The sequence below is a fragment of the Tachysurus fulvidraco genome, chromosome 7, assembly GCF_022655615.1.
Source record: "Tachysurus fulvidraco isolate hzauxx_2018 chromosome 7, HZAU_PFXX_2.0, whole genome shotgun sequence".
NCBI classification, from domain to species: Eukaryota; Metazoa; Chordata; class Actinopteri; order Siluriformes; family Bagridae; genus Tachysurus; species Tachysurus fulvidraco.
Genome location: NC_062524.1, coordinates 12539561 through 12555974, shown reverse-complemented (window position 1 = coordinate 12555974; position 16414 = coordinate 12539561). Strand labels below are relative to the sequence as shown.

Below are 16414 nucleotides of genomic sequence, written 5' to 3'. Positions count from 1 at the left end.
CATATACTGTATAAGCTCCACCTGTGTGTGATAAAAGCATCACATGACATGTCAATATAAATACACTTGTTCTAAACCGTCTTCAACAACACTAAGCAAGCAACACAAAGACCAACAAGCTCTCCAACCAGGTCAGATGCAAAGCAGTGAAGAAATTACGATCAGTGTTGCCTTAAAAAACACAAGGCACCTTTAAATCCTTTCTAACACAATAGACAGAATATGACAGTTGTACAACCATGACAAGACTAGGCTGTAAACACAGCACTGAGTGTGTGATACAGGAAGAAATAAAGAAAGCAATTCATTTCATCTATAAAGGAAAATATTCCCCTAAATGTTCTAGTGTAAAAAAAGTCATCAACCCCATTGTCTTTACCCTAAACTGTGACAGTCAATAAGCAGCTGGAAGCATCCTGTGCTACATTTATACTGCTGTCTGTGTTTAATCTGTCATGTGGAGAATTCTGCAGGGTGCATATTCACCACCGCAGGCCTTCATCACATCTTTCAGCCTGGTTATAGCGTTCCAATGTCGATGATTTCTTTTTGTCTCATATGTTCAGAAGGACCAGAATATCTGTGACATTTTATCACTTAACCCAATCCATACACTTTTGCAGATTTTTTTTTTTTTGAAGAAGGACGTACAACTAAAGTTAATACATATTTTAAACCTTGGCTCAGATCAAAAAGCCCAGCATTTTACTACTAAACTACATCGTATGGCACCGCAAACCCCAGAGTGACCTAGATTTACTGTAGTGTTATACTGCTATAAATCTAAGACTAAGCCATTTGTTTCAGTGTATGAAGATATGTTCCCACACGCCCAGGTGATGTTAGAGTTGATAGACCACCTGTACAGTTTTATAAAAATGATTGAGAACTAGGTCATTGGGTTCCAGTCTAGACTAAAGCCATTTACCCCTGCTGTGTTTTACAGTAGGTCACACTGGGCTAGTTAAAATTGATTCCTGTCTCTGCCAAACGGACGGTGGAAATGGCACGACACAGCTGGGAGTGATACCCTGCGTGTGCCAATTAAATAAAACACCAATAATTGATGTGAGCACAAAGCAATCATCATCCTCACTCTTGAAGCAAAAGAAGAAGAAGAAGCCTTTATTATCGCCACATACACATAGCCCAGCTGAGGAAGTTGGAGTCAGCTATGATGAAGGGCCCCTGGAGCAGAGAGGGTTAAGGGCCTTGCTCAGTTACCCACCAGTGATAGCTTGGCAGTGCTGGGGATGGAAACCTGATCTCCCAATGAACAACCCTAAACCTTAACCACTTGAGTCACCACTGTGTGAATAAGGACAAAATATTATTATTATTATTATTATTATTATTATTATTATTATTATTATTATTATTATTATTATTACTTAATTATATTACAATCTAAGGGGAGAACATGGGGCACCACAGAGACTGTGGTAGTGTGTAGTATTAGTAAAAGAAGCAATCAAGGTCATCAACATCATGAACATCAATAAACAGCAATAGTAACATTCTGAGTTCAAAGACAATATGTAAGCACATATGCATTTCTCTTCACCGTAATCCTACTGTACTCTCTTATTTACTTTTGTAGTCTTTTAACCAGTTAGGTGGTTTATGTTGCCTAGCGGAACGTCTTTCTGTATTTTGTTCAGAATCTGTATTGGTAACAGTGACTTCCACAGCCAACTGATCTGATGGCTGTTTCGGTATCTCAGTTAACAAGGATAACTGAGATGAGTGCCACGTCTGTCCGTCCGACAACTTGTATGTACAAGGGCCTAAACGTTGTTATTTCCACAGGTTTTGTTAACTTTGTGTGTCCTTTGGGGACGTGTGTTGGTTTGCGTACACGCACTTTATCCCCACCTTGTTTGGCATCGTAGTACCGTTTCATTTGCCTCTGTCGAGTTGATACTCGCTCTCTGACAACCAGAGTCTTGGAGGGTACTGGAAGACGGCGTGAATACAGTAAGTTTTGTTCTCATTTGAGTACCGTACAACAGTTTGAATGGAGAAACACCAGTCGTTGCATGTGGAGTAGAACGGTAAGTTTGCAAAAAGTCAGACTGATTGTTTCCATTGTTGCTTTTGTAGTATGATCAGTTGCACCCAGTTTTTAAGCACTTTGTACCTCTTACGGGTCGCCGTGCCGTGCACGGCACGGAAGTAGAAGTGACCACTAGGGGATGACCCAGAAACAAGATTCAATTCAACTTTAAAGCATCAAATCCTCCAAAAACATGAAAAAACCTATTTACCTAGTAAAGTTTATACTCTCAATAATTTTTTAAGCCCACACACAAAGCACAATATGATTGCGCAATGTTGGACTCAGTGATTCTGCTGAAGTAGGCCAACCTTTGTTAATCTGGGCTCGCAAAGCAGAAAGTTCAGGGCAAGCTTGTGAAGCAGCTTTAAACTCAGCATCATTAACAGCAGTCTGTGACGTTGAAAGTAGCACAACAAGTTCAGGTTCAGAATCTGCATCCAAAGCCGTATCAGCTGGCAAGGGTAGTCTTGATAGACAGTCCGCTGTATTGTTCAACGGACCTGCACAATAAACACCATCATAGTTGAAGCACAAGAGACGTGCAGCCCATCTCACTATTCGCATTCCGGCTCTGTCTGCACCCTTTGTACAAAGCAAAGTAGTTAGAGCTTGATGATCCGTGCAAAGTCTGTGCCCCCACAGATATGTTCTCCACTTTTCAACTGCTCATATGCAAGCTAACGCTTCTTTTTCCACTGTGGAGTACTTCCTTTCAGTTGAAGCGAAATCAACTGTGTTATCAGGGTGTATTTGCAAGAACACTGCCCCAATACCATAATCTGAAGCATCGGTCGATATAACAGACGGTAAGGAAAGGTTGTAAAGGGCTAATGCTGGACTTGCGACCAACATTTTCTTCACTGCAGCGAAACAATTTTCCATCTCACTGTTCCACTGAAACAAACCTTCCTGGCGAAGACATGCACGTAACGGCTCGACTACGGTAGCGTAGTTGGGTATACACTTATTGTACCAATCTACCGTTTGTAGGAGCTGGAGCTTGTACTATGGCTTGTAAGTGTTCCATGTCAGGCTGAACACCTTGTGCAGTTTAGTCGTAATCCAGCTGTATGCAATCTTTTCAGTGCGTCCAAAGCAAATGACATCATAAAGATAGTTCTGCACATTTGGTATGCCTTTAAGTATACACTCCATCATTTTTTGAAACACTGAGGGTGCTGAAGCTAGGCCATATGGTACTCTACAAAATCTAAACAGTCCATCATGTGTAATGACAGCTGTTAGATCTGGATGCAAAGGTACTTGGTGGTACACAATCTCAAGATCAATTGTGGAAAAGACAATATGAGGCAAGGGGTAAGAGTCTATTATCACTACCTTATTCGGCTCTCTCAAATCCACGCACATTCTTATGCCACCTGTTTTCTTCATTGTCACCACTATTGGTAAAACCAATGGTGATGCATCAATGCGTTCTATTACACCGGCAGAAAACAGTCTCTCAATTTCCACAGACATAGCTGTTCTCACTGAAAAAGGCAGGCGCCTTAACTTTTGTCGTGCTGGCGTGACAGCATCTGAAATTTTCACTTTGTGCATGAATCCTGTGACACATCCAACTGAGGACATTTCTGCTTGCGTAGATAGCTTATGTACTGACTCTGAAGAGGCAGCATTTGCAGTTGTGACAGGCTCAGAAAGAATCGTATCCCCTTTAATGCATAGTTGTAGTGCTGTTATGAGGTCCATTCCCATTAATGCAGTTCCTTTTTCTACTATGTAGAAATTCACAGCGCATGTATTGCAGTCTTTTTTCACGGTTGCGTGCATGCATCCTAGCACATCAATTGGAGTACGCAAGTACGTAACCAATCGCGCTGCAGGTGGTTGTAAGGGTACATTTCCCGAAGTAATCCTTATAAATGGCTTTAGGCGGTACGGAAACTGAAGCACCAGTATCTACAGTCAATGTAACAGATCGCAAAATTGCACCCGTTTGCACTTCCACTGTACACTGTAGTTTAGCATTGTATACTCAGGCATCACGACTTCATGTTCCGAATGCTTTTGCATAGTCCTACAGACTCGTGCAAAATGTCCTTTTTTCTTACAATTTTTGCATGTTACCTTGGCTGCCGAGCATTCCACCGCATTGGCTAAATGTTTGTCCGAGCCGCAGCGAAAGCAACAGCGTGTAGCTGAAGTCACCATTAACGCTGCTGTAAAAGAGGCAGACGGTCACTGAGGAGCACCAGAAAGTTCTAAGTGCTCGACATTACTTTTGCATTTTATCCAGCGTTTTCAATTTGCTGAGCAATTGTAATAGCATCTGTCAGTGTTAACTTTTCCTGTAGCAAAAGTCTTTCACGGATTGCTTACATTTTCCACTAGCTGATCCCGAATCGTATCATAGCATTTGTAGATGACAGTTCTCTCAGTGCAGCAATGTATTGAGTTATCGATTCACCGACTTGTTGACCTCGTTTCCGAAATGTGTGTCGTTCCATGACCACGTTTACTTTGGGCGTGAAATGAGTGTGCAAAGCAGTAATAGCAGCGGCCATTGTATCCCCTGTGTCTGGCAATGTATAAAAGATTCTCTGACCTTCGGTGCCCAAGCAGTGCAATAACAGAGCTCGTTTCCTGACCTCCAACCATTCCTGTCCTTGCACATCAATGACTAAGAAGTAATTCTGAAACATCCGCTCCCACGTTTTGAAAGGGATTGCAGGTTCTCCCGGAACAGGCAAGAAAAGGTTTGGAAATGGTGCTGACGATCCCATCCTCGTCGCCAGTTTGCGGTAGTGTGTAGTATTAGTAAAAGAAGCAATCAAGGTCAACGGAACAATTCTTTACTTTACTTTTTACACGTGCAACACTCTTCATCTTCATACTCAAGAGTATCTTCTTCTACCACACTACATCTCATCCCTTCAGTCCCCATACTGCCCCCTATTGTTTACATAAGCAGACACCACAGAGACATCTCCGAGAACTGGAGATTCGTCAAATATCAACTAAAGAACAAGACGTGAACTAATCTTAGAGGCTGCAAAGAAACCTATGACAACATTAAAGGAGCTTCAGGAAAATCTGGCAGATGACAAACTTTCATATTCTGCTAGACGGAAGCCCTTTTGCACAGAAAATAAAAACAAAAGCAAGCCCATGTTATCCACACAAACCACACAGCAAAATGTCTTAAGGTTTGCTGATGCCAAAGTAGAAACTTCTGGCAATAATTTAAACAATTTTGTATGATTGGCACAAAGAGAGAGCTCATTACCATACGAACCAGAGCACCATACCCTCAGTGAAATATGGTCGTGGGAGCATCGTGCTGGTCTGTTTCTCTTTAGTCTCAAGGGGATGGAGTCCACTGGACGTCTCACATATCAGTACACGCTCAGCTCCGGTCCCAAACCTGGAAAACAACTCAATTTTATTATATAGAAATATATGCAAATTCTTGTAGAGTGTTAATTAAGATTTTGATTAAAATGTATCAATAATAAGCCAGAGGTGACGGTGAAAAGGGAAAAACTGAGGAACAGTTTGTGACATTTGTGATTCACAGTTTTGTAGTAAATGACTCACATGAGTTTCTCTCTAACTAATCAGAGCGATTTTCCGGCTTTCCCAGGAGAACACAGTATATGGAAAGGTCATGGAAAGGTCACATCCCGGAACAGTGCATGGTATAGATAAGACTTAAACGCTTACAATTAGGACAGAGCTTCATCTAGTTATACACAATTATACGAGATATCCAGCAGGACAGGACAGACTTTTAAGTCACTCAGATAATATATATAATGAATACATTAAGAAGCATTGTTTTCACAGTACATCTAGAATTCTTTAAAATCTTTAATAAAGAAAAGCCACGAATTAAAGAAACTTAAAATATTAGTTATAATTAATTTCCATTTATTATATTTTTATAATGCATTTAACAATTGACATTATTGTAGTTTGTGTGTCAGAAAAGTATAAATCCCACTCAGAGATACACAATTATTCCTTTAAGTATCTTTTAAAGGTCATTCAGTGTGATGAATATCATTATAATAATTATTATTGGGGAAAAACAGATAGATAACCATATTAATGTTAGGAAGGAATTTCAGCTGTTTATAATAGTTATGCAAACATATGTTTCCTAAATGACATTAAAGTCTTTCTCGATTGCCTTAAAACCTGTTTAAAGTCATGTGGTGGGAGACGTGTTGTGGAATGTTTAAATAAGTACTGACATATTCCTTTGTTTCCATCTGTCTCCTCTTTTCCTTTGTAGCTTTGCTCAGTTGTGGTACAGTAGCAGCTGCACAGGTGGGTTTTAACTTTGGAGGAAAACACCTCATACTGTATGTGTAAAGGGCAAAGCAAAGACTGCGCACACACAAACACACAGACACACACACAAACAGACAGACACACACACATGCACACACAAGCGCGCATGCGAACACACACACACACACACACACACAAGCACACACGCACACGCACACGCACGCACACACGCACACACAGAGACACACATACACACACGTACACACAGACACACATACGCACACACAGACACACACACTCATGCACAGAGACACGCACACACAGAGACACACACACTCACACGCACTCACAGACACACTCACACAGACGTGTGTGTTTGTGTGTGTGTGTGTGTGTGTGTGTGTGTTGGGTGGTTTGGAGTGGACTCAGATCTCTGGTTCAGGATACAGACAATTCCTGTTTTTGAGCCAAACTCTATTGTTCTCTCTGTCTCAGCACACACACACAGACACACACACACACACATAGTCTCCCTCTCTCTTTTTCTCTCACACAGTCACACACACACACTCACACACACACTTACAGAGACAAACACACACACACACACACACACACACACACACACACACACACACACACTGTCTCCCTCTCTCTATTTCTTTCACACAGTCACACACACATACACGCTCACAGAGACACAACCACACACACGAACACAGAGACACACACACACACACACACACACACACACACACACACACACACACACACACACATACTGTCTCCCTCTCTCTTTTTCTCTCACACAGTCACACACACACACTCACAGAGACACAAACACACGCACAGAGAGAGAGAGAGAGAGAGAGAGAGAGAGAGAGAGAGAGAGAGAGACACACACACACACACACACACACACATAATGTCTCCCTCTCTCTTTTTCTCTCACACAGTCACACACACACACACATGCTCACAGAGACACAAACACACACACGCACACAGAGACACAAACACACACACACACACACACACACACACACACACACACACACACACACACACACACACACACACACACACTCACTCACTCACTCACTGTGTGTGGCTCTGAGGTTGGTGACTGAGGATTGATGTTAAGTCTGTTTAAGCATCTGGATTTAATGCACCATTAAGGTCATCTGCTGTTCAGCTTGCACCTGTAGCTGCAGTCCTGTGTTCAAGACTAAAGTCCTCCTCCTCCTTTAAGGACTTTAAGAATTTGAGGTGATTCATCAGTATTTCTGTTTTTCTCTTATATATCCTCTAGAGGTGATATATATTTATAAAAAAAGATCCCCCCCAAAACTTTTTTCCACAATAATGTTTTTATCTTCAGAGTAAATGTTGATATCAAACCTATTTCTGCTCTGAGATGCTGCTTTGTTTTTTCAGCTAAAAAGCAGCTCAGATTTATCTTCAACACTAAAATTCAGTGTAAGATTATCAACAGAGGGAAAACACACGTCTAAAACACACCGAAAGAACAACAGGGTCCTGATAAATTTTAGATAAGACTCACACACACCACATCAGAAGATTCTTTATTGAGATTGAAAACGTCTCATTAGTAAAAAGGGATAAAGATATCTGAAACCTTGTGAGCCGAGTTACTTATTTATGTAGATCTTCCTTAATAAACATCATGCTTTAGTCAAGTGAACAAATCAGTTATTATTTCCTATCTGATGTAGATGAGAGTGTACGGAGATCAGATGACGATGATGAGGCTCTTCATCTGAGGATGTGGAAGCAAAGAGGAAAAGCGTAAACACAATCAATCGGGCTGACTAAAAACTCGCAGGATGGAAGTGACATCTCTTTCGTCTTTTTTTCAGAATACAGACGTCATAAAATAAATGGAAATAAAAACGCTTCTCATGAGTATAGACAGAGCAGATTGGTCTGGTGTTAAAATCAAGGTTTACATGTCAAGTGACTGCTCACTGTCTCTATTTATTCGCCTGGCTTTGGGTAAAACATGGACGTAGAGAATTATTTAATTTTCTGACAGAAAAGAGGCAGTCAGCTGTTTGTTCTGAGGCTAAAGTCAAGGGTAAACAAGGGTAAAGTCACAGCAGCATGATGCCAAGACTGTCATTTATTTTAACATTTACATTTATTTGTACAACTTTGCTTTGGTTTTAGGCAAAAAAAAAAAAAACAATACATGAGAAATGTGATGCTCTTTAAGTAATTAAGCTACATTCATTAATTGTAAACTGCACTCATATCTGTATATAAAACAAACAAACAAACAAATAAATAAATAAATGTCTTTTCTGGATCTTTTCTATAAAAATGTTGTCCCTAGTAATCGAGAGAACGAGAGAAATACTAATGAAACACTACAAATTCTAAGTGTCTACTTTCATATGAGCTTCATATTAACACTACTGTGAAGTGAGACATGACAAAAACATTCAGTCATCAACATGGACACGATAAAAAAGGCAGAAATTCTAATTTTTTGTCAGTTATGCTTCAGTCACTGGAAGTTGGTTACTAGTGTCTGCCCCTTTTACTAATCTACCAGCCATCATAACTGTGTGTCCATGCAGGACAAGTGAAAAGCTCTATTTAATAACTGCTGAGGTTTGTTTTCTACCTTAAAACCCTCCTCTGAAAGATTCTTCAGCTCCCAGTGATGTCATGATTCTGGGTGGGACCCAAAATTCCACCCTAAAAGCCTGTTGTTCCAACAAACATTAATGTTTACTTCCATTAAACCAGTGTCCTTAAATCTGCCATAGAAGCTCATAGAGACCTTCACCTGATCTTTAATGGAGCTGTACGGTGGCTTCACTAGAGCTTTACTGGGGCTTCACTGAAGCTGTACTGGGGCTGGTCTGGGGCTTCACTGAAGCTGTACTGGAGCTGTACTGGGGGTGTATTGGAGTTGTACTGGAGTTGTACTGGGGCTGTACAGGGGGTGTACAGAAACCTCACTGGAGTTAGGGAGCTTTACTGGGGTTTCACTGGAGCTGTGCTGGAACTTCACCGGGGCTGTCAAGGAGCTTGACTGAAGCTGTACAGAAAACTCACTGGATCTGTACTGGGACCTCACTGGAGCTGTACTGGAGCTTTACTGGAGCTGTACTGGAGCTTTATTTTAGCTGTACTGGGACCTCACTGGAGCTGTACTGGAGCTTTACTGGAGCTGTACTGGGACCTCACTGGAGCTGTACTGGAGCTTTACTGGAGCTGTACTGGGACCTCACTGGAGCTGTACAGCAGAGTGATGGACAATATACATTTATTACAGAAACATTGCATTGACATCAGTTACAGGTGATGAATGCTCTCAAAAGAAAAAAAAAAACATATTAAATTATATCTTTGTACATTTTCCATCTGTTGTAACTTTAATATGTAACTTCCAGTTTGGAATGTGTCAACTGTGTAAACTGATTTAAGGTACATAATTAGACCATAATACATATGGTACAGTTTATTACTCTTTTTGTGTATGTAAATGGATACAAACGCAAAAACTCTCCACACAGTCACTACTCTATGATATAGTGTTGGACTATATATAAATTACACTAGTTATTTTGTTATAGCGGGAGTAATTTGGAGTAGGAGAAATAAGTGTGTCTAAAAGTGCACTACGATTCCCAGCAGTCTTAGCGAGTTGTTGACGTCATAATTCTGCGCGCACTGTACAAGTCGTGAGCTGGCTTAAAGGTAAGAGGATAAATAGCTCTGTATTGTATTCAGGGGACGCTTTTGTAATTAAATATATGTCTTATTTCTGTAACACTCAACATCTCGGTTATTTCTGTAGTGTTCGTGTTATTAGCTATCAGTGTCAGTCAGTTCGAGTCGACAACATGCCAAAATATTGTTTGTTTAGCTAATTACCGTTAGCCTTTCAGCTAGTTACTGTTAGCATTTCAACTAGTTACTGTTAGCCTTTCAGCTAGTTACCGTCAGCCTTTCAGCTAGTTACCGTTAGCCTTTCAGCTAGTTACTGTTAGCCTTTCAGCTAGTTACTGTTAGCCTTTCAGCTAATTACTGTTAGCCTTTTAGCTAGTTACTGTTAGCCTTATATTTTATTTCAATTTATACAACTGAGCAATTTAGGGTTAAGGGCCTTGATCAGGGGCCCAGCAGTGGCAGATTGGTGGATGTGGGATTCGAACCCATAACCTTCCAGTACCACATCCTTCGACACGATACATTGGAGCAAGGCTGTGCGGATTTGTGACTATTTATTTGAAATAACTTTTGTTTAATATGTCTGAAATGAGGTCTGAGATTTATTGCATGTTTTATTTTATGGCATAAAATATAGAAAATTATTTTACTGCATAAAATATATCAATAACAGGTTAGTCATCACAGCGAAAACTCATTATAATAATAATACATTATTTATAAAGCACTTTTAAAACAGCCAAAGCTGAACAAAGTGCTGTATATCATAAAATACAGATAATAAAATGAATAAATTGTGACAAAATTAAATAATAACAGCAATAAAATCAGAATTATATAAAAAACAGGGAATAGAAATGCGTTTACAGACGGTTTTTAAACAAGGAAACAGTGGATGTCTGTCTGATGTGCAGAGGCAAGCTGCTCCTAGGCTATGTTCCATAGCCTAGGAGCAGCAACAGAGAAGGCTCAGTCTCCTCTAAGCTTCTTCTTTGCCCTTCTGGTGTCCAGAAGCATTTGATCAGCTGACCTGAGCGAACAGGCAGGACTGTAGGGGTGAAGCAGTTCAGACATGTTGGGGTCTGACCATTTAAAGATCAGTGTTCAAGGACTACTGATTAAATCCCAGGACCACCAACCGGCCAGTGCTGGACCCCTAAGCAAGGTATAAGAAGAAGCTTTACAACACAGTCAAAGACTTTCTTCACACATCCCAGCTTTTGGAAGTCGGGGTCAAAGCAACTTTGGCTGGTCAAGGTCAGCCATCATCAAGTCAAGTCAAGTCACTTTTATTGTCACATCACCACAGCACATGTGCCTTGGTGAGTGAAATTCTTAGGAGCAAGCTCCAGAAATTGCAGAACAGTTGGTCAGATATACAGATAAAGATATAGATAATGAGTTGACATGTGAAAATGTGCAATTTGCTCATACATATAGTTAGTGCAATATGTGTGTACAATATGTACAATTAACAACCATAATGAAATCAACAGGTGAAATGTGCAGTATGCACAGTATATATATATATATATATATATATATATATATATATATATATATATATATATATATATATATATATATATATAGCCAGTGCAATGTGTGTACAATATGTACAGTTAACAAACAGATAATGGAATCAGCAAATGAACATACATGCAATATGCTCATACGTGTCAGTACACACAGTGAACTATAGGGCATTCTTACAGTAACACTACACATTATATTCAGTATGTATTTATATATGTATATGTGTAAATATATTATACTATAAGGTGCAAAACAGATTGTACAGGTACTGATTGTATATGTAAATATATTATATATAAAATACTATAAGGTGCAAAACAGATTGTACAGATACAGAAGTGACATGGATGTGCATCGGATGGTATCTAGTGGTAACAGATGGATTATGGCATTAAATGCAGTGTGTATGTATAGTCCAGTGTGTCTAGTGCAGTGTGAGTGTATAGTCCAGTGGATAGTGGTGCGGGATCGGATGCTGCGGAGACGTCTTCCTGATGGGAGCAGAGAGAGCAGTCTGTGGGACAGGTGGCTGGAGCCACTGATGATCCTCCGGGACTTTCTTATACACCGCCTTGTGTAGATATCCTGGAGGGAGGGAAGCTCACCTCCAACAATGTGGTTGGCAGTTTGCACAACCCTTTTCAGAGCTTTACGGTTGCCAGCGGTGCTGTTTCCAAAACAGGAAGTGATGCAGCCCGTCAGGATGCTCTCTATAGTGCAGGTGTAGAATGTTCTGAGGATGCTGGGGCTCATTCCAAACTTCCTCAGATGTCTCAGGAAGAAGAGGCGTTGATGTGCCTTCTTCAGTACTGCGTCAGTGCGTATGGCCCAGGTGAGATCCTTGCTGATGTTGACGCCGAGAAACTTAAAGCTGCTCACCCGCTCCACAGGTGTCTTGTTGATGGTGATGGGTTTGTATTCACTCCTCTGTCTCCTGAAATCCACCACCAGCTCCTTGGTCTTGTCAATGTTGAGTGAGAGGTGGTTCTCCTGACACCATGTAGTCAGTGTGCTCACCTCTTCTCTGTAGGCCGTCTCATCATTGTCGGTGATCAGGCCTATCACCGTTGTGTCATCAGTGAATTTGACTATGACGTTGGAGCTATGTGTGGCTGCATAGTCGTGTGTGTACAGGGAGTACAGGAGTGGGCTGAGGACACAGCCCTGAGGAGCACCGGTGTTGAGGATCAGTGGGGATGAAGTATTGCTGCCCATACCACCTGACTCCTGCCTGTCAGGAAGTCCAGAATCCAGCTGCACAGAGATCTGTTTAGTCCCAGAGTCTGGAGCTTCGCAACAAGTGTGGCAGGCACTATAGTGTTAAATGCTGAGCTGTAGTCAACAAACAGCATTCTCACATACAGTAGGTGTTCTTATTTTCCAGGTGGGAGAGAGCAGTATGAAGGGTGAAAGCAATAGCATCATCTGTGGAACGGTTGCTACGATTTTTTAAATTGTAGCGGATCAAGTGAGGCAGGCAGCACAGAGCAGATGTATTCTCTGATGAGTCTCTCAAAGCACTTGCTGAAGATGGGTGTGAGAGCAACTGGTCTCCAGCCATTTAGGCATGTGATTTTATTTTTCTTTGGTATGGGCACAATGGTGGATTTTTTTGAAGCACGATGGGACCACAGACAGACAAGGGGAGAAAGTGATGCTGCCCCCGGAGCAGAAAAGGATGAGGGCCCAACAGTGGGACCTGAACACCAACCAGCACAAATAATAGCACTTTACTCTGAAGCTGTAATATACCAGCAGCCAGTGAAGTGAGTCCAAAATGGGTGTTATATGCTCATACTTCCCTGAATCAGTCAAAAGACACACAGCAGCATTTTGGACCAATTGAAGGTGAGACAGAGAAGACTGGCTAAGACCAGTATAAAGTTACCGTAATCCAGCAGAGATGTAATAAACGGCATGGATTACCATCTCAAACTGTTTCCTGGACACAAGAGATTTTTATTTTTGCCAGGCGCCTTAGGTGACAAAAAAAGCTGGACTTCACCACTGCACTAATTTGGCTATCCAATTTAAGATCAGCATCCATTTTAAAGCCTAGATTAGTTATCACAGGTCTAACATAAAATGTCAAGGGACCCAGGTCAACAAAAGGGGACTTACAGGAGCCACTTGGGCAAAACATCATCTCTGTCTTATCATTAAAATGGAGAAAATTCACTGCCATCCAAGCTTTAATGTCATCAAGTCATGAAAGAATTAGATGTGCAATGGAGAAACCCTTCTTTCACTTTACAGGTATGTAGATTTGGGTATCATCTGCATAACGAAAGGAAATCCCATGGTGTCTCATGATGGATCCCAGGGGAAGCAGATACAGCAAAAGGAGTAATGGCCCCTGAACTGAGCCCTGTGGAACCCCATAGGACAAGCGAGCAGTGGAGGATTCTAGACCCATAGAAAAAGTCCTGTTGTGTTTATATTAATAAATTGCTCTTGTACACTTACAACTTTTCATTTATTCATACACTAACAAGTGTCTGTCTTTGCACAGTGTCTCTTTATTTAAAAAAACATGCTCTCTTAGACAGATTGAAAGAAATTCCCGGTTAAGTCGTTTAGAGCCAAACCTCTACTGATATTGTTTAGGCTGCAAATTGAATAACAGTTGTCTATTTATGAAAATCAATTCTTTCAATTTTTTTGGAAAACATTTGGGGAAAGAACCTCATATGAATGTGATGGTCAGGGGTGCAGAAACTTTTGGTCATATAGTATATGTGTAAACGTTAGTCCGGGAAACTAAAAGGAGCAGTGAGTGAAACTGAGTATCACGGTGAGTACGATAGTGAGTTATGACTGAGGAATGTAAGTCTGGAGCTGCACTGGAAGTTTGACTGGTGGTGTCATAAGCATGTTTTTTTCATCTTCCTCTAACCCTGATAATTAAAAACATGTAAACATGTAATTCCTTAAAGCCCTAACAATCTTCTCTTTTCTTTTAGGTTCTCCTTCTGTTTCTCCAAACTTCTTCATCATGACCAAACTTCTGGAGTGGCTTCTGGGTCTCTCACTGGTTGCTGTTGCCTGGGGACTGGTGACCTTTGACCTTCTTGGCTTGCGGCTGCCTGCCGTGTACAAGGAAGTAACTTGGCCGATGCCGGTGTACCTGCTGGTGGTGTTTGGTTGTTATTCGCTGGCAACAGTGGGTTACAGAGTCGCCACCTTCAACGACTGTGAAGACGCAGCCACAGAACTTAAGGCACAGATACAAGAGGCTAAAGCAGACTTACAGAAGAAGGGCATGAAGATGTGATGACTTTACTGGACTGTAATAGAACAAGTTTCTAATTTGGATACGCTCGATTTTTTTCTCCCCCTGTTTTCTATACAATGGTGACTTGAGACGGTGACAGGTGACAGTGGAAGATGGAAAGGTCCTAAAACATCGGGACTTGAAATCAGATGTAGATATTCTTTTTGAATTTTCCTTTGAAAGCACTTCACCTCATTATAGTTATGATGATATAAACAAACGTCTAGAATGTGATGGTTCTTTGTAACGTATACTTGGACTGGCTTCCACACAGCGACGTCTCTGTAATTATTTTTTTTTTAGCATATTCTTGGTGCCCCAGTAAAGTTCAGAGTCAGACTGACTCACAGCGTCATGCCTGTGCAAGATAACCGTGGCATATGCTCGGCACTGACGGCGCCCCATACAAGGTTGATTTTTAACAAGCTTGATAATAGGATACTGTTGTTCTAGAAATACACACACTGCGGCACACGAATGTCTGCAGCCGACAAGTCAGAGCCGTGTTACTGTTTTCAGTTACTGCAACCGATTGTGTAATCCGTATACGTGAAAAAGTGACTGTATTCACAAAGCATCTTAAAATGGGAGCACTAATTTGGGATTGTGGGTTTTACTCTGCGGTGGAGGGAACCGCATCCAGTAGCTAAAATCTTTTCTGACTATTAACTCTTCCGTTAAACTCCTGATTTCTCTAATGTTCGTTTTTATTTGTCTTTATTTTATGTGTCGCTTCTGTAAAATCTGGCTGTTTATATTTTGGATTCAGCATTCTGTCTGTTCCATATATTGTGTTTTCTAGATCAAGTCCAGATGTATAATACAGATTATTTTCCTGAAGATCTTCACTGTTTGTTTGACTGGTTATTTGATTGAAACCTTTGTCCATCACTTGTTGTTTTGCAGTTGGAGATCTGTCTGTCTGTCAGACAGACGTCGTCTCAGAAAGTCACAACAAAAATACACAGCGATAGAGCCCAAGCGGAGAAGGGTGGTATGGAAATTCCAGAATATGATCCACGTCCATGCGCTGGCTCTTAAAGCGCTAATCCTGAAGCCACTAAATGCACACGAGTGCGCTATATTTACACAATGCTGAATTAATCTGATGTTTTTGGCCAGCTAGACTCCCTTTCACTCACTGCACTTAGAATGGATGCTGATCGGCCACATTTTCTGGGCCCCCCATGGAGGAGTTCGCAGTCAACAAGCTTGTTATGGGGTGCTAAACCACTTTAGTACACTTTAGTACACAGTGAGTCACAGGCCCCTCCTACTGAGCGACTCCACCCGAGCTCTGATTGGCTGACAATCTTGTTTTAGACCAAATGCTGACGAGGCATTGTAGTCTCCAGAGAACCGACTGCAGGCAGTAAGCAGATTTGGAGCTTGGGCTTGAACCGATTTATTATATCCACATGGGCATGAGGTTCTTCAAATGAACCCCTGTGTTTCAGTTTGTTCAGTGTTAAAGCAGCTAAGTAAAAATAAACCCATGTTGGACTACTAACAATAATATATGTTAAATATTAAAAGTTGAACACTAATAATAATTCCTTTATTTTCCATGTGATCAGATAAAC

At 41.0% G+C, this 16414-nt stretch overlaps 1 protein-coding gene across 2 annotated transcripts; it reads left to right on the top strand.

Moving 5' to 3' along the window:
* The first annotated feature begins 9945 nt into the window (after nt 1–9945).
* dpm3 (dolichyl-phosphate mannosyltransferase subunit 3, regulatory) lies at nt 9946–15671 on the top strand. Of its 2 annotated transcripts, none has more exons than XR_003440293.2 (2): nt 9946–10048; nt 14521–14930. XR_003440293.2 is itself a non-coding variant. In XM_027144041.2 (2 exons), the coding sequence occupies exons 1-2, from the start codon at nt 11334–11336 to the stop codon at nt 14829–14831; spliced, it is 321 nt and encodes a 106-aa protein (XP_026999842.1). In that variant the 5' UTR covers nt 11040–11333; the 3' UTR covers nt 14832–15671. The 2 variants fall into 2 exon arrangements, 1 of the variants encoding a protein (XP_026999842.1); XM_027144041.2 differs by lacking the exon at nt 9946–10048 and adding an exon at nt 11040–11343 and having other exon boundaries at nt 14521–15671.
* The last annotated feature ends 743 nt before the right edge of the window (nt 15672–16414 follow it).